This window comes from Rutidosis leptorrhynchoides, chromosome 2 (assembly GCF_046630445.1).
Source record: "Rutidosis leptorrhynchoides isolate AG116_Rl617_1_P2 chromosome 2, CSIRO_AGI_Rlap_v1, whole genome shotgun sequence".
Taxonomy (NCBI): Eukaryota; Viridiplantae; Streptophyta; class Magnoliopsida; order Asterales; family Asteraceae; genus Rutidosis; species Rutidosis leptorrhynchoides.
In genome coordinates this window covers 171976677-172002515 of record NC_092334.1, presented here as the reverse complement: position 1 = coordinate 172002515, position 25839 = coordinate 171976677, and the positions used below count along the sequence as shown (strand labels likewise).

The window sequence follows — 25839 nt, the reverse complement described above, 5'->3', positions numbered from 1 at the left end:
GTTTCATTCGACCAAGCACATCACCGTGGGGAGCTCCTGTTTTGTTTGTCAAGAAGAAAGATGGTACATTCAGGTTGTGTATCGACTACCGAGAGTTGAACAAACTTACCATCAAGAACCGCTACCCACTACCGAGAATCGATGACTTATTTGATCAACTACAAGGCTCGTCTGTTTATTCAAAGATTGACTTACGTTCCGGGTATCATCAAATGCGGGTGAAAGAAGATGATATTCCAAAGACTGCTTTCAGAACACGTTACGGTCATTACGAGTTTATGGTCATGCCGTTTGGTTTAACTAATGCACCAGCTGTGTTCATGGACCTTATGAACCGAGTGTGTGGACCATACCTTGACAAGTTTGTCATTGTTTTCATTGATGACATACTTATTTACTCAAAGAATGACCAAGAACACGGTGAACATTTGAGAAAGGTGTTAGAAGTATTGAGGAAGGAAGAATTGTACGCTAAGTTTTCAAAGTGTTCATTTTGGTTGGAAGAAGTTCAATTCCTCGGTCACATAGTGAACAAAGAAGGTATTAAGGTGGATCCGGCAAAGATAGAAACTGTTGAAAAGTGGGAAACCCCGAAAACTCCGAAACACATACGCCAATTTTTAGGACTAGCTGGTTACTACAGAAGGTTCATCCAAGACTTTTCCAGAATAGCAAAACCCTTGACTGTATTAACGCATAAAGGGAAGAAATTTGAATGGAATGATGAACAAGAGAAAGCGTTTCAGTTATTGAAGAAAAAGCTAACTACGGCACCTATATTGTCATTGCCTGAAGGGAATGATGATTTTGTGATTTATTGTGACGCATCAAAGCAAGGTCTCGGTTGTGTATTAATGCAACGAACGAAGGTGATTGCTTATGCGTCCAGACAATTGAAGATTCACGAACAAAATTATACGACGCATGATTTGGAATTAGGAGCGGTTGTTTTTGCATTAAAGACTTGGAGGCACTACTTATATGGGGTCAAAAGTATTATATATACCGACCACAAAAGTCTTCAACACATATTTAATCAGAAACAACTGAATATGAGGCAGCGTAGGTGGATTGAATTGTTGAATGATTACGACTTTGAGATTCGTTACCACCTGGGGAAGGCAAATGTGGTAGCCGATGCCTTGAGCAGGAAGGACAGAGAACCCATTCGAGTAAAATCTATGAATATAATGATTCATAATAACCTTACTACTCAAATAAAGGAGGCGCAACAAGGAGTTTTAAAAGAGGGAAATTTAAAGGATGAAATATCCAAAGGATCGGAGAAGCATCTTAATATTCGGGAAGACGGAACCCGGTATAGGGCTGAAAGGATTTGGGTACCAAAATTTGGAGATATGAGAGAAATGGTACTTAGAGAAGCTCATAAAACCAGATACTCAATACATCCTGGAACGGGGAAGATGTACAAGGATCTCCAGAAACATTTTGGTGGCCGGGTATGAAAGCCGATGTTGCTAAATACGTAGGAGAATGTTTGACGTGTTCTAAGGTCAAAGCTGAGCATCAGAAACCATCAGGTCTACTTCAACAACCCGAAATCCCAGAATGGAAATGGGAAAACATTACCATGGATTTTATCACTAAATTGCCAAGGACTGCAAGTGGTTTTGATACTATTTGGGTAATAGTTGATCGTCTCACCAAATCAGCACACTTCCTGCCAATAAGAGAAGATGACAAGATGGAGAAGTTAGCACGACTGTATTTGAAGGAAGTCGTCTCCAGACATGGAATACCAGTCTCTATTATCTCTGATAGGGATGGCAGATTTATTTCAAGATTCTGGCAGACATTACAGCAAGCATTAGGAACTCGTCTAGACATGAGTACTGCCTATCATCCACAAACTGATGGGCAGAGCGAAAGGACGATACAAACGCTTGAAGACATGCTACGAGCATGTGTTATTGATTTCGGAAACAGTTGGGATCGACATCTACCGTTAGCAGAATTTTCCTACAACAACAGCTACCATTCAAGCATTGAGATGGCCCCGTTTGAAGCACTTTATGGTAGAAAGTGCAGGTCTCCGATTTGTTGGAGTGAAGTGGGGGATAGACAGATTACGGGTCCGGAGATTATACAAGAAACTACCGAGAAGATCATCCAAATTCAACAACGGTTGAAAACCGCCCAAAGTCGACAAAAGAGCTACGCTGACATTAAAAGAAAAGATATAGAATTTGAAATTGGAGAGATGGTCATGCTTAAAGTTGCACCTTGGAAAGGCGTTGTTCGATTTGGTAAACGAGGGAAATTAAATCCAAGGTATATTGGACCATTCAAGATTATTGATCGTGTCGGACCAGTAGCTTACCGACTTGAGTTACCTCAACAACTAGCGGCTGTACATAACACTTTCCACGTCTCGAATTTGAAGAAATGTTTTGCTAAAGAAGATCTTACTATTCCGTTAGATGAAATCCAAATCAACGAAAAACTTCAATTCATCGAAGAACCCGTCGAAATAATGGATCGTGAGGTTAAAAGACTTAAGCAAAACAAGATACCAATTGTTAAGGTTCGATGGAATGCTCGTAGAGAACCCGAGTTCACCTGGGAGCGTGAAGATCAGATGAAGAAGAAATACCCGCATCTATTTCCAGAAGATTCGTCAACACCTTCAACAGCTTAAAATTTCGGGACGAAATTTATTTAACGGGTAGGTACTGTAGTGACCCGAACTTTTCCATGTTTATATATATTAATTGAGATTTATATTTACATGATTAAATGTTTCCAACATGTTAAGCAATCAAACTTGTTAAGACTTGATTAATTGAAATATGTTTCATATAGACAATTGACCACCCAAGTTGACCGGTGATTCACGAACGTTAAAACTTGTAAAAACTATACAATGACATATATATGGTTATATATATAGTTAACATGTTTTTATTATAAGTATATATCTCATTAGGTATTTTAACAATGAGTTATATACATAAAAATGAGACTATTAATTTAAGAAACTCGAAAACGATATATATAACGATTATCGTTATAACAACGTCTTACTAGGTACATATGAATCATATTAAGATATTGATACACTTGGTTAATTATGTTAAATGATAAGTAAATATATTATTAAGTGTATTAACAATGAAATACATATGTAAAAATAAGACTACTAACTTAATGATTTCGAAACGAGACATATATGTAACGATTATCGTTGTAACGACATTTAACTGTATATACATCATAATAAGATATATTATATATCATAATATCATGATAATATAATAATTTAACATCTCATTTGTTATAATAAACAATGGGTTAACAACATTCAACAAGATCGTTAACCTAAAGGTTTCAAAACAACATTTACATGTAACGACTAACGATGACTTAACGACTCAGTTAAAATTTATATACATGTAGTGTTTTAATATGTATTCATACACTTTTGAAATACTTCAAGACACTTATCAAAATACTTCTACTTAACAAAAATGCTTACAATTACATCCTCGTTCAGTTTCATCAACAATTCTACTCGTATGCACCCGTATTCGTACTCGTACAATACACAGCTTTTAGATGTATGTACTATTAGTATATACACTCCAATGATCAGCTCTTAGCAGCCCATGTGAGTCACCTAACACATGTGGGAACCATCATTTGGCAACTAGCATGAAATATCTCATAAAATTACAAAAATATGAGTAATCATTCATGACTTATTTACATGAAAACAAAATTACATATCCTTTATATCTAATCCATACACCAACGACCAAAAACACCTACAAACACTTTAATTCTTCAATTTTCTTCATCTAATTGATCTCTCTCAAGTTCTATCTTCAAGTTCTAAGTGTTCTTCATAAATTCCAAAAGTTCTAGTTTCATAAAATCAAGAATACTTTCAAGTTTGCTAGCTCACTTCCAATCTTGTAAGGTGATCATCCAACCTCAAGAAATCTTTGTTTCTTACAGTAGGTTATCATTCTAATACAAGGTAATAATCATATTCAAACTTTGGTTCAATTTCTATAACTATAACAATCTTATTTCAAGTGATGATCTTACTTGAACTTGTTTTCGTGTCATAATTCTGCTTCAAGAACTTCGAGCCATCCAAGGATCCATTGAAGCTAGATCCATTTTTCTCTTTTCCAGTAGGTTTATCCAAGGAACTAAAGGTAGTAATGATGTTCATAACATTATTCGATTCATACATATAAAGCTATCTTATTCGAAGGTTTAAACTTGTAATCACTAGAACATAGTTTAGTTAATTCTAAACTTGTTCGCAAACAAAAGTTAATCCTTCTAACTTGACTTTTAAAATCAACTAAACACATGTTCTATATCTATATGATATGCTAACTTAATGATTTAAAACCTGGAAACACGAAAAACACCGTAAAACCGGATTTACGCCGTCGTAGTAACACCGCGGGCTGTTTTGGGTTAGTTAATTAAAAACTATGATAAACTTTGATTTAAAAGTTGTTATTCTGAGAAAATGATTTTTATTATGAACATGAAACTATATCCAAAAATTATGGTTAAACTCAAAGTGGAAGTATGTTTTCTAAAATGGTCATCTAGACGTCGTTCTTTCGACTGAAATGACTACCTTTACAAAAACGACTTGTAACTTATTTTTCCGACTATAAACCTATATTTTTTCTGTTTAGATTCATAAAATAGAGTTCAATATGAAACCATAGCAATTTGATTCACTCAAAACGGATTTAAAATGAAGAAGTTATGGGTAAAACAAGATTGGATAATTTTTCTCATTTTAGCTACGTGAAAATTGGTAACAAATCTATTCCAACCATAACTTAATCAACTTGTATTGTATATTATGTAATCTTGAGATACCATAGACACGTATACAACGTTTCGACCTATCATGTCGACACATCTATATATATTTCGGAACAACCATAGACACTCTATATGTGAATGTTGGAGTTAGCTATACAGGGTTGAGGTTGATTCCAAAATATATATAGTTTGAGTTGTGATCAATACTGAGATACGTATACACTGGGTCGTGGATTGATTCAAGATAATATTTATCGATTTATTTCTGTACATCTAACTGTGGACAACTAGTTGTAGGTTACTAACGAGGACAGCTGACTTAATAAACTTAAAACATCAAAATATATTAAAAGTGTTGTAAATATATTTTGAACATACTTTGATATATATGTATATATTGTTATAGGTTCGTGAATCAACCAGTGGCCAAGTCTTACTTCCCGACGAAGTAAAAATCTGTGAAAGTGAGTTATAGTCCCACTTTTAAAATCTAATATTTTTGGGATGAGAATACATGCAGGTTTTATAAATGATTTACAAAATAGACACAAGTACATGAAACTACATTCTATGGTTGAATTATCGAAATCGAATATGCCCCTTTTTATTAAGTCTGGTAATCTAAGAATTAGGGAACAGACACCCTAATTGACGCGAATCCTAAAGATAGATCTATTGGGCCTAACAAACCCCATCCAAAGTACCGGATGCTTTAGTACTTCGAAATTTATATCATATCCGAAGGGTATCCCGGAATGATAGGGATATTCTTATATATGCATCTTGTTAATGTCGGTTACCAGGTGTTCACCATATGAATGATTTTTATCTCTATGTATGGGATGTGTATTGAAATATGAAATCTTGTGGTCTATTGTTACGATTTGATATATATAGGTTAAACCTATAACTCACCAACATTTTTGTTGACGTTTTAAGCATGTTTATTCTCAGGTGATTATTAAGAGCTTCCGCTGTCGCATACTTAAATAAGGACGAGATTTGGAGTCCATGCTTGTATGATATTGTGTAAAAACTGCATTCAAGAAACTTATTTTGTTGTAACATATTTGTATTGTAAACCATTATGTAATGGTCGTGTGTAAACAGGATATTTTAGATTATCATTATTTGATAATCTACGTAAAGCTTTTTAAACCTTTATTGATGAAATAAAGGTTATGGTTTGTTTTAAAAATGAATGCAGTCTTTGAAAAAAACGTCTCATATAGAGGTCAAAACCTCGCAACGAAATCAATTAATATGGAACGTTTTTAATCAATAAGAACGGGACATTTCAATATATGTACCTAAAATTTAAAAGTTAACTTACAATTATTGACGTTGGAAAGAAAAATTTTGTTCGGCTGGCTGGATCTCTATACTTACGCTCGAGATTTAGTATAAAACTCCAAGTATCAATCACACCAGCCTCAACATATAAATCAGGACAAAGTGATTCCAACGTGACATGATGAACAGTCCAACAGACTTTTTTAACTTCAAATACAAGATCACTAAAAAATACAATAAAAACAGAATTACTATTTGTCAAATAGTGATTCTATGTTTGATTAATAACATGTGACTTCAAAATATAATCACTTGTGATTGACTAATATAATCACATGTGAATCAAATGATATAAAGTGTTAGTTAGATTAAGAAAAAAGTATAGAAAACTCACCAAGGGTTTCTTTGCATTGAAAACAAATCCATAGCCAAAGCTAGTTCAGAGTTAGTCAACAGGTCCGAAACTGCCATCAACCTATTGACATATGGAGAATCCATAGCAACTTTCGCAGATCTCATAATCAGTTTTTTTTCCCTTCTTAGACTTCTTCTCCTCACTAACCTCCTCCTGAGATAAAAGATGAAAAGTTGGAGGGGTTAAACTCTTAAATGTTGGTGTATTATGAAAAGGTAACATTGGAAGACTATCCAATATTGTGGGTTCATTAACAAATAAAGAAAAAATTTCACAACATTCAACAACCTTGTTAACATTCAGATCAAACCATTGTGTCAAAGAAGCTTGCTCTTCTGCAATTACAACTTTTTCAACATCTTCATCAGAATTATCGGCACCTTCACAAACTTCTTTTACAACATCTTCGGGACCCTTACCCTTACCCTCATCATCTTGATCAAGCTGGACTTCTTCTTCATTGGAATTCGCTTCATTCTCATTTTCATGACCACTAACCTCATCATCTTCATCAGACTCGGTCTTTTCTTCTTCTTCTTCTTCTTCATCATCATCATCATCATCATCATCATCATGCTTATCTTTATCCTTATCATCATCATCATCATCATTATCATCATCATCGTGATCATCGTCATCAGCATTATCATTATCATCATCATTAACATAATCATCATCATCATCAGCAGCTTCCTTCTCGCACTCAACCATCTTCGAATCATTTTTAACCTTAATCTCTTTATCCTCAGCCTTCTTCTCAAGTGTTTCATCAACCTTCTTCTCATCATCCTCGGACTTCTTTTCAAGCTTCTCATCAACATCACCCTCATTGATTCTAAAAACTTGCTTCATTCTACTTTGATAAGATATCAAAGTCTTCTTATTTGGAAATTTTGATAAACCTTCAGTTATTTTCTTCGAAAGAAATTGTTTCAAGTCATCAACCATTTTGAATTTCTTGTCAATAACTTGAAAATATTCCTGCATATAATATGAAAAAAGGTTGGAATAAGTGTGAAAAATCACAAGTGATTATGTAAATTCAATCACAAGTGTTGTGATTGGCATGCATAATCACAAGTGATTGGAATGCATAATCACAAGTGATTGGCATGCATAATCACAAGTGATTGGCCTGCATAATCACAAGTGATTGGCATGCATAATCACAAGTGATTGGAATGCAGAATCACAAGTGATAGTAATAAGTATGAATGAGTTTAAAAAATCATGCAGAATCATAAATCATATGAATGAGTTTAAAAAATACCTCAAGTAGACCAAAATTATCCTTGTTATCTTCAATTTTAAAAGCCCCTCTTCATCTGCTTCTGGATCATACTTTGGTGCAAGTTCCAAAGTACCAAATGATCCAAGTGAATCCTCTTTCTTTGCACGAACAGTAATGGCCCCTTTCCAGTTCTTGAAAACTGGACGTCCACGAACAACAGGAAAGAGATCAGACTTGGTCATGTCCAGATATAGAAGCTAAGAAAAAAAGAGTAAAAAAAAATCAAAGTTATTAACCAAATTGTCAAAATAGATGTAACAAGCATAAAAACAATGGAGAAGACAACTCACGGAAAGAAAGGTAGCAGCACCATTGTAGTAACTCTTCATGGGAAAGTTTCTGTCCTAAAATTTTTTGCTATACTTCAATGAATTAAGAAGATAACTACACCAGTTGATGCTTGATATAGCAACATCATCAGCTAGCCTTGTTAACACATAATAAGTCAACAACCCATTTCTTTCACATGTAACCATCGTGTTCGTGAATAACATTGTAAAATTCATCTCAAAAATGCTATCAACTTCAGCTGAGCTCAGAATCAAATTACAAAGTGTTGATGAACGGTAGCTCATACCTTCTTCAAACTGAGCCATCCAACTTTGAACAAAAGCACTATCACTCTTAATTTCCAAAGTGTCTATGTCAACACCATCGTCTTCAATTCCAAAGACGTCTTTGACTGCTTCAGCATCAACTTTAATATCCCCTTTTCGCGTTCGTATAACCATAGCATCACCATCGAAATTATCAACAACATAGTAAGCTACGTTACCGGGTAACTCATCTATGTTGAAGCCAATTAAAGAACCAAACCCAAGTCTACGAACACATTCTTTCTGCTCAGCGGTCAAAGAGCACATAACCTTCGCAAATTGCGCAGGAGTGGTCCTAAGCCTGAGAGCAGGCAACTTGGAACTTTCAGGTTCCTCAACAGCAACACCACCTTTTTGTTTCAGTTTTGGTTTACTATCTTCATTGGTAGGGGGATGATCTTTCCTCTTACCTATTAAAAAAGCATTTTACAAAAGTAAATCAGTAACATTAAACCAAACAAATAACAGATAAGGTCAATTGTTAACATCTATTTGTAATCACATGTAATTGAAATCACCAAGTGATTGGTAATGCACAATCACAAGTGATTGGCAAATCAGAATCACAAGTGATTGGAAAAGCAGAATCACAAGTGATTGGCAAAGCAGAATCACAAGTGATTGGTAAATGCAGAATCACAAGTAATTGATAAATGCATAAATCACAAGTGATTGGCTGTAAAAACAATCAATCACAGGTGAGGCATTAATCACCAACATTACAAAGGACAAAATGCATTCAGAGAAATAACTGTAAAACATATAAATTACGGAACATTAAAATAATGAATCACAAGTGATGGCATGTGTTAACATTAAAACAATAACTGTAAATGCATATAAGTAATTTCAACAACAAAAAACTGTATGTTAACATCTAATAGTGACTTTCAAATAATTTCATTGTATAATCACAAGTGATTGAAACCATAGAAATTACAATCCGATGACTAATATTGTATAAAAAACCCCTAAATGTTACATTAAAACAAAAACAATCATATGTGATGGCATCTGGTAACATCTAAAAGATACAACCAGCTAATTTCTGTAAGAATCACATGTGATTAAAAACCTAAAAATTAAGTTCTGATACCAAAAATTGTATACTGATCTTTTCAACAACAACAAATGCAACTAAATATAATGGTAAATAACACAAATAAGATAATCACAAACAAATCACATGTGATTTGAGAAACAAACACGAATCAATATATCTCTAAAAACCCTAAAAATTTAAGAAAACAATGAAATACAATAAACAGTTGATTGATTGCTGAATAAAACATAGTAATCACAAACAAATCACATGTGATTGTGGAAAAAAAAACATGAAGCAATATCTCTAAAAACCCTATAAAAATTAAGAAAACAATGAAAATAGAACAAACACTTGATTAATTGCGAAATAAAAACATAGTAAAATTACCTAGAGCTTTGGCCGGAGCTTTTAGTTTAGCCGGAGCTTTTGTTTTCGCCGGAGCTTGTATTTTGGTCGGAGCTTGTGCTTTAGCCGGACCTTGTGCTTTAACCCAAGCTTATGCTTTACCCGAAGCATGTGTTTTAGTTGGAGTTTTAGTCGGAACTTGTTTTGTAACAGAACTTTGTTTTTTAGAAGAAGTAGGTTTCGAAATTGGAGATTCAGATGATCTCGCCATTGATTATAGATGGATTAATGAAGATGAAACGTTTGATTATTGATCGAATTGAAGAAACCGAAAAATAATTGATGGCGATGAAGAAATTCGTTCCAGACGGAAAACCCTATAATGGAGATAGAGACTGAGAGAAAAATGTTACAGATGGTGTGTGCAAGAGTGAGGAATGAACGAGATGGGTGGAGTGTGGGTACAAAATTTTTGCAGTAAAATGACGAAATTGCCCCTCCACCCAAAATTACATATATTTGCTATATGTTGGTACAAGTGTTTGTACAATTCTGAATTAGTCATATTTTGTATTTGGTACAGGTGATTGTTATAATTCTGAATTAGTAATGTTTGTATTGTACAATCACTTGTGATTGTGATTGTGATTGTCCAATCACAAGTGATTAATCACAAATGATTGTTATGTGTTGGCTTATGAATCATATATTCTTAATTAATAATATTTGTTATGATTCATTTTTATGATTCATTTTTTATGATGTCACTATACTTACGTGATTGTTAATGTGATGTTGCAGGATGTGAAGAAGGGATACACCATTTTTGTTGGTCAGTACTTGTTCACAGAAAGTGAAAACGGGTCTTGCATATACTTTCATTTTTGTTGATCATATTTTTTATGATGTCACTATGATACTTCCATTTTTTATGTTTGTTATTTTCTTACAATTTGTGAGAAAACAGGTCTTGCACATATTCAATCACATGTGATTAGATAAGACATTGAAATGTAGAACGATTTTGTTGACTTATGAATCATTCTTATTAGATTGCTTTCTTAAAAATCACATGATTAACTTATTATATAATCATAAAGTTATAGTGATTTACAATTACTTGTAATTCTGGATTTTACAATCACATTCGCTTAATGTAATCACATGTGATTGGCCATTCAAAATCACAAGTGATTGGCAATATACAATCACAAGTTATTGGAACATTTTTTTTTCAGGTTTAAACCGTTCATGTAAAAAACTCATTCTAAACCCTAAATCTAAACCCTAAAATCTAAAATCTAAACCCTAAATCTAAACCCTAAATCACATTATTACATTAATCACAATATACAATCACAAGTTATTGACAGAATCACAAGTGACCATAAATCACATGATTACATTAATCACAATACACAATCAAAAGTTATTGGCAGAATCACAAGTTAATGGCAATTCAAAATCACAAGTGATTGGCAATGCATAATCACAAGTGATTGGTCATTCATAATCAAAAGTGATTGGCTAACAAACATAACATGTACTTGTTTAATAAAAATTAATAAACAATCAACAATGAAATCCATCAACAACAGTAGATAACAACAATGAATCAACAATAGTAGATAACAAACACTTCATTTTTGTAACAACTCCTTTGATTTTTCAACACGGTCATCTATTGATTTTTGTGCATAAAGAACAACCTTCCTGTAGTCTTCTTTGGCATGAGATAACTTGAATTCTGAAGCATGTTGAATCATCTTGTCGGCATGCTGGTTTAGAGAATGAGTTAAAATTTTCGCTGCATACCGGACTCTCAACTTCCTCAGCTAATTTTGTTGTTTCAACAATTCAGGGAACAACTCCTCCGTCCATTCGATCTCAGGTGTGGCTTTAAATGTTTCCATGTGGTACATGGCAAAAACACCACAATCGACAACATTAGCTCTTGTTGTCCATGTCATCTTCATTCGACTTGCATGCATATTTTCAATCATCATTGCATATGTATGCTTTTGCAGTTTTAAATGCTCACCAAAACAATATTTCTAGAAAAACAAATCAGAAAAATAAACTAACATAACATAACCTCATTTTAGTTCAATACTTGTGATTGTTAAATCATAATCACATGTGATTGGCAAGCAGAAAGCAGAATCACTTGAAATTAAAGCACAAATCACATGTGATTGGCAAGCTGAAAGCAGAATCTAATGAAATTAAAGCACAATCACATGTGATTGTTAAATCATAATCACATCTGATTGGCAAGCAGAAAGCAGAATCACATGAAAAGGAAAACTAACCACAAGGTTGCAAACTTTGGCATATTTTGCTTGAAAGTTTGAAGACGATGAATCGTTGTCCATTATAAAGAGTTTTGGAATCTTCAAGTCAAACATGAGCACAAAGAAATGATCGTTTCTGCAGAGATGGAGAAAAAACCTGTTGCAAATAATTAAAAATATATATATTAAATTTTCAGCATACAAATAATTGATTATGATATTTATAGAAAAATGAAACAAAAATGTAAACAAAATTAACATACCAGATCAATTTTGTGGAATGAAATATCATTGGGAAAACCTCGAAATAACGATTCAACATTTTCTTAAAATTTATGCAGTTTAGCTTCTTTTGACATTTTCTTGTCGTCATACATGCCAGACCACTATAAAAATAAAAAAAACATGTGTTAAGGCAGAATCACATGTGATTATTAAATCATAATCACATGTGATTGTCAAGCTGAATGCAGAATCACTTGAAATTAAAGAACAATCACACGTGATTGTTAAATCATAATCACATGTGATTGGCAAGCAAAATTTAAAAGTTAAAACTTACAATGATTGAAGTTGGAAAGAAAAACTTTGTTGGGCTAGTTGGATCTCTAAACTGTCGCTCTTGATTTAGTATATAACTCCAGGCATCGATCACACTGGCCTCAACATATAAACCCGGACAAAGTGACTCCAAGCTAACACGATGAACGTTCCAAACCCCCTTTTTATCTTCAAATATCATTTCACTAAAAAACAAATACAATAAACACATAATTAGTATGTCAATAGTGATGCTATGTTTAGTTTAATCACATGTGATTGAATGATATAATCACATATGATTCACTAATATAATCACATGTGATTGACTAATTTAATCACATGTGATTGAATGATATAAAATGCTAATTAATGTCAAGATTAAGTATAGAAAACTCACTCTGCGTTTTTCTTCATTGAAAATAACTCCATAGCCACAGAAGTTCGGAGTCGGTCAACATGTTGTAAACTGCTGTCAATTTGTTGACATATTTAGAAGGAACAACTAGTCCTTTTATAATAGTTGCCACTGTACCAATCTGCTTCTTCTTTGGGATGGATGCAACTCTTTTCTCAATGTTCTCTAACTCATTCTTCTCCACAATAACCTCCTCCTGAGATAAAAGATGGAAAGTTGGAGGGGTTAAACTTATAAATATTGGTGTATTATGGACAGGTAACATTGGAAGGCTTTGTGATATTGTGGGTGCATAAAGTAAAGAAACAATTTCACAACATTCAACCACCTCATGTACATTGACATCAAACCATTGTGACAAAGAAGCATTCTCTTGTACGGTTTCAACAACTTCATCAGAGGAATATTTTTCACGTTCACTAACTTCTTTTTCATCTTCACCATCTTTTTCACCTTCATCATCATCCTTGGCTTCATCATCGGAACCAAGATGGACTTCTTCATCATCCTTAGCTTCATCATCTTGGTCATCTTCATCATCATCAGACTTTCTTTCATCATCATCCTTCTTCTCATCAAAATCCTCATCAAACATAGCCTTTTGTTCATCATCATCCTTCTTCTCATCATCATCATTCTTCTTGTCATCATCCTTCTTCTCGTCATCGTCATTCTTCTCAGCATCTTCCTTCTTCTCATCATCGGTACCATTCATTGGTACCTTCACGTCATCACCCTCAACCATTCTAAAAACTTCATTTAATTTACTTTGATAAGATATCAAAGTCTTCTCGTTAGGATAATTCACCAGCCCTTCAGTTATTATTTTGACAAAAACATCTTCAAGTCATCAAGAAACTTGAACTTCTCCTTGATAACTCGACAATAGTCCTGCATATAAGGCACGAACATTAGATTATAAACTCTATAAGGTAATGCACTAAATTAAGGCAGAATCACATGTGATTGTTATAACATAATCACATGTGATTGACAAGCAGAAAGAAGAATCACTTGAAATTAAAGCAGAATCACATGAAATTAAAGCACAATCATATGTGATTGTTAAATCGTAATCACATGTGATTGGCAAGCAGAAAGCAGAATTGAATGAAATTAAAGACATATCACATGTGATTGGCAAAAGCAGAATCAAAACATAATAGATAAAAGGAAAATACCTCAACCGAATCAATGTTATCGTTTTCACCTTCAATTGCTATAAAACCCTCTCCAACATCTTCTTCAGGATCAAATTTTGGTGCAAGTTCAACAGTACCAAATTTTCCACATGAAGCCGCCTCGTTCTTTGCACGAACCGCAATACCTCCTTTCCAGTTCTTGAAAAGTGAACACCCACGGACAACTGGAACATGATCAAACTTGGTTCGGTCAAGATACAGCAGCTAAGAGAAAAACAGGAAAAAGTCATAGTTATAAACAAACTTGACAAAAATCAAAATAAAAAAAGATATAAAAAGCATAATAATAATAAACAGGAAACTCACAGTAAGAAAAGTAGTGTGACCATTATATAAAGAATTTGGATCAAATCTATTCCAACCAGATTTGCTACCTTGCACACTTGATAGCAAATACTTACACCAATTGACAGTTGATAAATCGATAGTATCACCCAACCTTGTCAAGACAAACGCACTAACCAGGCCATTTCTTTCGCACGTGACCATTGTGCTGGCAAATAACATTAAGAAGTTCATCTCGAAGATACTATCGGTTTCGGGAGCACTTAAAATCTTCTCAGCAATTGTCGATGCACGAATCCCCGGTTCATTTGGAAACTGCTCAAACCAACTTTTAACAAATTCGCTGCCAGGAATAACATCTAGGGTATCTAAATCAACCCCGACATCTTCAAAGCCAAAAACATCTTTGACCGCTTCAGCATCAACCTTGATATCGCCCTTAGAAGTCCTAATCATCATAGCATGATCATCAAGATTGTCTACGCAAAAGTAGACAAGATTACCAGGGAGTTGATCAATGTTAAAATCTAACAAAGAATGAAACCCAAGCTTGCTCACGCATTCCTTTTTAGCAGGATTAAGCGCAGCCATAACATTAGCAAACGGCTTAGGAGTGGTCCTAAGCCTCAGAGAAGGTAACTCCTTCACAGCAACAACTTTTGCTATAGTTTTAGGCTTCGAATCAGCCTTATCGACCAGAGCCTTGCGTTTGCGAGTTTGTTTATCTGTAAAACATGTAAAATATTAAACATTAAAACAATGAAAAACTGCATGTTAACATCTAATTGTGACTTTGAAGTAATTTCACTAAATTGCACATTAAAACAAAGAACAATCACATGTGATGGCATTACTTCAATCACATGTGATTGAAAACCTAACAGTTGCATTCTGATGACAAAGATTACAATCTGATTATAGAAACCATAAATTGCACATTAAAACAAAAAACAATCGCACTTCAAAAAAAAAAAAAAAAAAAAAAAAAAACACTTGTGATAGCATTTGGTAAACATTAAAACAATGAAAAACTGATTAAATGGTAGATTAAAACAAAAACATCACATGTGATTCTCCTTTGCCAATCACATGTGATTCTGCTTTGCCAATCACATGTGATTAAAATATTAAAACAATGAAAAACTGATTACAAAAACCCTAAAAGGTACATTAAAACAGAAACATCACATGTGATTAAAAACACTAACAATTACAATCTGATGGAATTTGGTATTTCTGTAAAAATCAAATGTGATTAAAAATCTAACAATTAAGTTCTGATGACAAAAATTGTATAGTGAACTTTTCAACAACAAATGTAACTAATATACTGGTAAATAACACACATAAGATAATCACAAACAAATCACATGTGATCGTAGAAACAAAAAGGAAACAATATATCTAAAAACCCTAAAGAAATTAAGAAAACAATGAAAATAGAACAAACACTTGATTGATTGCCAAATAAAACATTGTAAAATTACCTAGAACTTTGGTCGGAGCTATTTTTTGAGCCGGAGCTTGTTTTTTAGACAAAGCTTGTTGAGCCGGAGCTTGTTTTTGAGCCGGAGCGTGAGTTTTAGCCTGTGTTTTAGCCGGAGCTTTTGTTGTAGCCGGAGCTTTTGTTGTAGCAGAAGCTTTTGTTGTAGCAGAAGCTTTAGGTTTCGCCGGAGCTTTTGTTGTAGCAGAACTTTGTTTTTTAGCAGATGAAGCTTTAGAAATTGCAGATTCGTTTGATTTCGCCATTAGTTATAGATCGATGAATGTTGATTGAAGATGGCGATATAGATGATCGATAAAGAAGAAAACCCTAGCGGTCGAGAGTGGGAGGGAGAAAAGGATGAACTGTGAGGAATGACCGAGATGACTGTTGTGTGTACAAAATATTTGCGCTAAAATGACGAATTTGCCCCTCCGCCCAAAATTACATATATTTTGATCAAGTTAATCTCAGCCATTGATGAGCATCAATCTAAGGGCTGAAATTAATTCCCTCAAACCCAAGATAAAAATTGGACTCAAATGAATATCCTTCTAGTATTTAGAGTGTTTATTTAGAAAGATTATCAAAAGGTTAAATATCATTATTAACCAAGTTCAACCAGCACATTTGAAAATAAAAAACTTCGAATCATTCAACGCTTTTTATCAAGTGCAACCTTATTCTTTTAATTTTCATTAGTAATTAGTATTTGAACTTTTTTATATAACAACACAACTTATACAATTAAAAAAATAACTCGCTAAGAATCAAGTATATATATATATATATATATATATATATATATATATATATATATGTATATATATATATATATATATATATATATATATATATATATATATAGCAAACCTATTTAAAAATAGCAATTAAAAATGTCAAAGGCAAAGTTATCATATTTACCTATTTTAAAGCACAGAAACACGTCATATCTATAGCTTTTGTGATTGGATGACGCTGAATAAGACGCCATTGAAGGTTTGCTTTATGGATCTTGATATACCTCATAATTGCTGGAAAAGAATATATATATATAAAGGATTAGATCTACGGAGAGTAATAAAATTTAGGTTTCATTTCTGTGAATAATTTGTTTAATGACAAGAAAAACTACATGGTTAATTAGAAATTAAACCTTGGTCCTGTTTTGATAAAAATTTACTTTGCTGTTAAAAATTACTGGTAATACACTGTGCAGAAAAAATTAAAGTGAACTTTTTAACAATAGAAAGAAAAAAAAAGTAATCGAGAAATCAATAAAGCCAAATCAAACAACAGATAACAAGAGAGAGATATAGTGAATTTGTAATTTTACCATTCTTTGAAGAATTCGGTCGGAGATGAAAACGGTGACTGTATCTCCGGTCTTGCTGTTTAACGATCCGGTGGTGACTAAAATCAAGATCCGGTGACGAATCACAAACTACTACCCGAGTTGCAAATCTGGTGATTTTAGAATCAACTTTTGTAACAAATCGAAGGATATGTTTCAGATCTAGCAGTCCTACAATAATTATTGGTGGTTTTTCAGATTTTGGTGTAAAATTTGTTGTTTGGAGTAATTTGTACACTAGTGTTTTATGATGTGAAAAGTGAAGTGAAAGGAATGAATTAGGGTTTGAGGTGTATGTTTTATCTTTTATAAGGCAAGATGCCGGGGGGTGTTGTTGATGCCTGGGGGTGTGGTAGTCCAAATAATCCATAGCCCAAAACCACATGTTTTATAACAAACAAGGCCCACAATTTGTGACTTCAAAATGTTGATGGCACATCGGCAACCCAAAAGATCGATTACTCGTAAATATTATGGATACATTTTGAATGAGTGATCAAATTCAAACCATATAATTTATACATACATACGTGGCAATCCTATCTCTACATCCACATCATCACGCTAAGTTAATTAGTTAAATACTAGTGAAATGACCCGTAGAAACACGGGTTTATTTAAACGAAACAGTTTAATGATATGTTTTAGGTATTAAGTGAATGTAAATGTTAAAGTCATTTAGTTTATTGCCCCGTGGAACCACCGATTCCGACTAAGAAACTTGTCGTTGATTTTACAAATATAAAGTTCGCTCAAAGTTGAATATTTATATTTATATTTTTAATAATAATAATTATTATTAATAATAATGCCTTTTAAATTTTTTTAGAAAAATAAAATTATACTTTAGGAGAGATTAATATTTTCTTTTATAAAAGATTTTGTATTATTTTTTAATTAAATTAATATATAATTATGACATTATCATTATAAAAAGTAAAGGGTAATTTAGCTTAATGATGATGTCATCATCTTAAAAGTTTATTAGACTATATAGATAAGATAAAATTTTGCCGTTGGTCCATCAACTTTGTACTAACAACATATGTGACATTTATTTATTTTTTGGACTTCGTTGACCCCAAACTATTAAAGTATTTCGCGGTTGACTCTAAAGTTAACGGGTGTTAAGTTTATCCCATTAAGTGTAGTCACGTGCACATCACGTGAGGGCACGTTTGACAATTGATGTTATGACCAATCAGATTAGTTTTGAACCGCTAACCCAACCATCCATCTTTATCATTATCTTCCTTATTGTAGATGTATTGAGAGACCTATGCATTGCGACGAATTTATTTATCTGTGCATTCTTCAATTTTTTTAATAATTATGATTAAATCTATTACCAAAGACTATAAAGCTTGTGATTTCAGTTCGTGCTATTATTACCAAAAATTTTATTCTAACTTGATCCAGAGTCCGATATCCATAGTTTTCAAATATTTTTAATTAATAAACAAAATCAAACAGACGATGCAATCCAGCAATTCATTTAATTTAAGCTATTGGAAAAATAACCTCAAAATAAAATAAAGCAAATTATAATCTATAGTTTCTATTAAAATTCTAAAATAATAATGTCATAAATACACATTTTTTAAGCTTTAAAAAAATTCAAAATAAATTAAAAAATTCTTAGAGCACCATGATGATGTCATAAATAACAATTAATCTTAATTATATACACTTAATTAATAACAATTAAAGGAAAAATGATAATAATGAAAAATAAATGCAAAAGAAATATAACTTAAATAATTATTCTGTTTCTAAATTTAAAAAATTTTCTCCTGCATATTATTTAGTCATAATTTTCAAAACAATATCACATATCTTCATATTAATAGTTTAGCATTCTCTCTTTCAAAATCTTTGATTATTTCGGATCGTATGTTCCAGGCAAAATATCTGTGGTACGCTTTCGTTGTCATTATTTGCTATACGCATTTTATAAACTACAATAATTTGATTATCAAGTTTTTTGGTCGGAATCTGTGGTTTCACGGTTTATTAAACTAAATGACTTTAACATTTACATTCACTTAATACATAAAATATATCATTAAACTGTTTCGTTTAAACAAATCCGTGATTTCACCGGTCATTTCACTAGTATTAGTTTATTACACGACACAAATCTCGAATACTAAGCCTACATTTACATATCAAGTTGTGTTTACAAAAAAGACTTTAGTCGCCAATAATCTGTCAGCACTAAAGTATTTTTATTTCATCCTTGTCCCTAAAGTATTTTTATTTTATCCTAACCCTTAAAGTAATGATATTGTTTCATCTAGGTCCCCATAGTTAACTGTCGTTAACTCAATCTGTTAATTGGGGACCTAAATGAAACCATATCATAACTTTAAGGGTTAAGATGAAACAAAAATACTTTAGGGACAAAGATGAAAAAAAGATAAAACTTTAGGGACCAAGGGCTTAATTAAGTCTTTAATTAATTTTGTTTTTTATAACAAAATTTTTTAAATTAGTTTCATATCAAATTGTTATCTTTTTATGTAAATTGTATTTTAAACTATTTATTGTTTGGTAAATGCAAAAGAAAACATCTTTACCACCGCAACGCGCGTGTTCGTTTACTAATTCAATACAATTGTCTCTTTAAATATGAGTTAATCTTCATTTAACATTTTGTGTAAACTCCACATCTAATAACAATATGAATGTTTTAACATTGTGTTATAACCCATGTGATAGTGGTCTGTCTCTCTTAGCGAGAAGTCAGGAGTTCGACTCTCGTAGAGTGCAGCACTGCCAGTGTTGTAAATCTCCCGAGATCTCCCCCGAGATCTCGTTTTTAGAAGGCAACCGAGACGAGATGTTCATCTCCCGAGATTTCTCGGTCAATGCTGTGATGACCCGGATATTTCCGACCGAATTTAAACTTAATCTTTACATAAGTTCGACACGATAAGCGAAGTCTGTAATGTTAAAGTCTCCAAAATCTTTGAACGGTGTTCGTGTATATATTTACCCTTTGACCATGCTCGACGATTCACGAACTACTGTATGTAAAATTAATATGTAAAGATTATATATATATATATATATATATATATATATATATATATATATATATATATATATATATATATATATATATATATATATATATATATATATATATATATGAGTGTATCTATATTATATGCATAAATAAAATATACTTTAATCAATTAGAGTTAAAAATGTAAAATAACAAGATAAATAAGTTACCCTTAAGATGAATATATAACTAAATATATATGATATTATTATGAATCTATATAAATCTATAAATAAAATATTTTAAATAATAATTATTATAACATTTACAAAATATATAAATACTAAATATTCATTAAATGTTATTTTATTTATATATATATATATATATATATATATATATATATATATATATATATAATAAATATGATATAATTAATAAGTTGTAATATTATTATATTAATTAAAATTATAAGTTTAAAATATAGTTGAGATAGTATTATTAGTAGTATTATTATTATTATTATTATTACTTTCATTATTATTATCCTTACCAAGATTTTTATTATTAATATCATTATTATTAAAGTATTTATTAATAGAAATTAATATAATCCATTGTTATTATCAATAATAATATAATTATTATAAGTTTTAGGATTATTAGTATGTTTATTATTTATTATTATTAATATAATTGTTATTATTAATAATACATTTATTAATTATTAGTATTAATATATTGTTAATTATTAAAACTTATGAGTTATATATTTATATAATACCGGTATTTAGAAAGCACAATTATATTTATATATATACGAAATTACATACAAATACAGCTACATACATAAATACAAATATACATACACAAATAAATATTTATATGGTTTATGATAAATATATATATATATATATATATATATATATATATATATATATATATATATATATATATATATATATATATATATATATATATATATATATATATAATACGTTTAAGATATAGATAATTTCAGAAAATTTTGTAATCTGTTATCAATCATTCTCAAACTATAGTTGATCTATTTTCCAGTCAAATATTCGTACGTATCAGAATCAAACCACCAGGATGAGTCCAAGAGTTGTTAGATATCAAATTTGCCTTTTTATTTTTCTATTATAACTCTGTCCTTGAACGACAAATTATGTCGAGAAATTTGATTAGATAAATGATGCATTTCAGTAAAGAGTGTTACAAACAAACCTACATTATCAGTAACAATTACAATTACCTTTTACAGAACCAAACGTTGTCAAATTAAATTAAATTTGGAAGAACAACAAACTATCTGCTCTGCTCGTTACCTTCTTATGCAACACGTCGAATTTCAAATCAATTTCAAAATCTGTAAGTGCAATTGTATTTGAAACCTTCTTCTAAAACTATATGCAAAAACTCATATTTCAATTCGTATGTTGAGAGTGAATTCGTGAGTCAAAGTTCTGATTTTGAGAAAGTCAAACTTTGTTCTTCAATAAAATTCAAACAGGTTTTGATGTTTTTGTTCAAATTGAGAACACAGAAAGATTATAATATCGATTTAGAAACTACTATATGTTATACACTTTCTCTATAATGCAATGAAAATTGAAAATTAAAGTTTTGTTTTGATAAAAACCACGATGGCAGCAGGCCTGACCTGTATATATTTTTTTTATATTTTTTTATGTTCTGCTAATCAAACTCAGAGTGATTCATGCTTCTTCTGTTACGTTTTTGATTTCTAAAACAAATAAGGTTGTTATGATTATGAATTGATTCGATATCAAGTGGATTGATTTATGAAGTAGAAGATGATGAAGATTAACAGATTTAGTTTATATATATATTTACGGGATAATTAAATCAGAAAAGGCATAACAGAAGGATGGTTTAGATTGCTAGCGGGTATGCGAGAGGTCGGGGGTTCGAGTCTGGTCGTGGGCGTTTCTTTTTAGAAAAACCAATTAAAGGTAGTTTTATTTGTTATTTTTATTATTATTATTGTTATTAGTATTGTTATTGTTATTATCATGATTATAATTATAATTGTCATAATTAGTATTATAAGTGTTATTAATGTTATTATATTTGTAGTTTTATCAATTAAGTAGTATTATCATTATTATAGTTATTATGATTATTATTATTACTAGTATTATGAAAATAATATAAATTTGTATTATTTCCATAAATATTAGTATTAATAACATTCTATAACTATTGCTATTATTATTATTATCATTATTATTATTATTATTATTATTATTATTATTATTATTATTATTATTATTATCATCATATTTAATAATGTTAACAAAACGTTAAAAGTATTATTATTAATATTACCATGGGGTTCATTATTAGATAATTATTAAAATTATTACCATAAACATCTTTAATAGTAAAATTAGTATTTTTACAGTTATTATTATTAATATCATTATATTTATCACTAAAAGAATTTCTAACATTATTATTTTTATTAATAATATTAAGTATTATCAATATTATCATATTACCATTATAAATATCATTTTAGTATTAGTACAATTATTAGTTTTAATAAACAAACTATGTATATAATTAATACATTAAACATAACAAAATTAATATTTTCACAAACCAAAAGAAATACATGAAATATATATATATATATATATATATATATATATATATATATATATATATATATATATATATATATATATATATATATATATATATATATATATATATATATATATATATAATATAAAAAAATGATATAACTAATAAATTTATATATATGTGTGTATATATATTGTTCGATTACGATTATGTGTATTAATAAATAAACAAATGTTATAGGTTCGTGAATCCGAGGCCAACCCTGCATTGTTCAATATAGTCATATGTATTTTTACTACAAAATACATTAGGTGAGTTTCATTATTCCCTTTTTATATATATTTTTGTGCTGAGAATACATGCAATGTTTTAATAACTATTTTACAATATTTAAAAGCGTGAGTTTCATTTGCTCCCTTTTTACTCATTACATTTTTGGGCTGAGAATACATGCAAATGCTTTATTAACTGTTTTTACAATATTTATATGCGTGAGTTTCATTAATCCCTTTTTAAATGCTTTTGCAATATACATTTTTGGGACTGAGAATACATGCGCTGCTTTTATAAATGCTTTACGAGATAGACACAAGTAATCGAAACTACATTCTATGGTTGGATTATCTAATCGAATATGACCTTTTTATATAGTCTGGTAATCTAAGAATTAGGGAACAGACACCCTAATTGACGCGAACTCTAAAGATAGATCTATCGGGCCCAACAAGCCCCATCCAAAGTACCGGATGCTTTAGTACTTCGAAATTATATCATGTCCGAAGGAGGATCCCGGAATGATGGGGATATTCTTATATGTATATTGTGAATGTCGGTTACCAGGTGTTCAATCCATATGAATGATATTTTGTCTCTATGCATGGGACGTATGTTTACGAGAAATGGAAACATGAAATCTTGTGGTCTATTAAAATTATGAAATGATTCTTTATGATAAACTAATGAACTCACCAACTTTTTGGTTGACACTTTAAAGCATGTTTATTCTCAGGTACGAAAGAAATCTTCCGCTGTGCATTTGCTCATATTAGAGATATTACTTGGAGTCATTCATGACATATTTCAAAAGATGTTGCATTCGAGTCGTTGAGTTCATCAAGATTATTATTAAGTCAATTATATTTGGATATATTATGAAATGCTTTACATGCCTGTCAACTGTCGATGTAACGAAAGTTTGTCTTTTAAAAACGAATGCAATGTTTGTAAAATTTATCATATAGAGGTCAATTACCTCGCGATGTAATCAACTGTTGTGAATCGTTTGTAATCGATATGGACTTCGTCCGGATGGATTAGGACGGGTCTTTACAGTTGGTATCAGAGCAGAGGTCTTAGCGAACCAGGTCTGCATTAGTGTGTCTAACTGATAAGTCGTTAGGATGCATTATTGAGTCTGGACTTCGACCGTGTCTGCATATCAAAAGTTTTGCTTATCATTTTGTGTCAAAAATTACCTGCTTATCATTCTTAGAGAATCACTTGTTTATCATTCTTAGTCTAGACACGTTTTACTGCATTGACTGCATGAATAGTGTATAGACAAAATTCATATCTTAGCGTATCTGCTATTTCATATCTTAGCATATCTGTTACTGTAACTTTGCCTGACAACTTCCGTAGATTTCTCTGTAACTTATGGGATTTTAGTATTATATATGCATATATATAAATTATGTATTGCAGAGTACTAATCTACATCCTATAATCTATTTCTTATCGAAAATCCTTCATCTGATCATACGAGATGAATCCTGCAACCAGTTCGAGTCCCTCAGATTCCGATAGCTATTCCGATAGTTATTCTGATAGCTATTCCGACATAGATGTTCACCTAAGCTCCGAAAACAGCGTCATCGGCATGAATCAACCAATCAATCATTATCAATTCATCTGATGGGTTCGTAGTCGACTTAATTAATGGAAACGCGCAGAAGGCAATCCCTTCCACCAACCGAATTCACCTCTTGACAATGAACCTGAAGCGTTTACCGGCGAACCTATTCGAGACACCATTTTCAGTCTCATTTCCAGGGTAACTCGACAAGATTATATTCTATCCACAATTCTGAACCTTATTCATCCGCTCGTCCCGACCGACAATCATCCTGGAGTAATAGGTCAACGAACTTCGCGCTCGAATAATCAATTCGAAGAATATGGTGCAAAATGTACCAGCTTCAGCAACATCACCGGCACCAACAGTACCATCAGTAACAGCACCAGTACCATTAACAATCCATGCTTCAATATCACTATCTGTACTTCGAGTATGATCTTCGTTCTACATATCGTTCTCCCTCATTTATCTTCGTTCGACATGGCGAATATGTAACCTCTAAAGTTTTGGAGATTATTTATTCTAGTTCCAACCGAAAAGCAAATGAGTTTAATATCAAATTAACTCATTAAATCCATGAATACATCTGAAGAAAATATAGATGTAGATATGTTTTCATAAAGATGGTAATTAAAAATTCTCTTGTACAAACTGTTAATGGTGAAATTATTTTAACGGGTAGGTAATACCCGAGGAATATTTAAATTTCACATTAATAAGTTACATTGTACGTTCTTCGAATCTGTTTCAACAGTCATATACTATCCTACTTACATCCACCGATATACAAATCCGTTCACCACAGAATAACCATATTCATCCAATTTCATAGTTGGATTTTGATTTATCAGAATCCAACAAGTGGCATAATGAAGAAAACATTTGACAAAATAAAAATTGTTAGAAACAAACAAATTAACTATGAGAAATTTTGTTAAGAATCCACGCTAACTGT

The 25839-nt window shown here is 31.3% G+C and overlaps 2 protein-coding genes across 3 annotated transcripts; both read right to left on the bottom strand.

Annotated features, from left to right (window-relative positions):
• Window positions 1-6137: 6137 nt before the first annotated feature.
• LOC139888425 (uncharacterized) lies at window positions 6138-8149 on the bottom strand. The gene is made up of 5 exons (XM_071871435.1): window positions 8111-8149; window positions 7811-8017; window positions 6840-7510; window positions 6509-6682; window positions 6138-6338 (listed from the first exon to the last, which is right to left on the bottom strand). The coding sequence occupies exons 1-5, from the start codon at window positions 8147-8149 to the stop codon at window positions 6146-6148; spliced, it is 1284 nt and encodes a 427-aa protein (XP_071727536.1). The 3' UTR covers window positions 6138-6145.
• LOC139891567 (uncharacterized) lies at window positions 7201-17822 on the bottom strand. Of its 2 annotated transcripts, XM_071874538.1 has the most exons (5): window positions 17365-17822; window positions 16953-17062; window positions 16033-16260; window positions 8111-8826; window positions 7201-8017 (listed from the first exon to the last, which is right to left on the bottom strand). In XM_071874538.1, the coding sequence occupies exons 2-4, from the start codon at window positions 17020-17022 to the stop codon at window positions 8165-8167; spliced, it is 960 nt and encodes a 319-aa protein (XP_071730639.1). In that variant the 5' UTR covers window positions 17023-17062; window positions 17365-17822; the 3' UTR covers window positions 7201-8017; window positions 8111-8164. The 2 variants fall into 2 exon arrangements, with proteins under 2 accessions (XP_071730639.1, XP_071730640.1); XM_071874539.1 differs by lacking the exon at window positions 17365-17822 and having other exon boundaries at window positions 16033-16358; window positions 16953-17063.
• Window positions 17823-25839: the final 8017 nt, after the last annotated feature.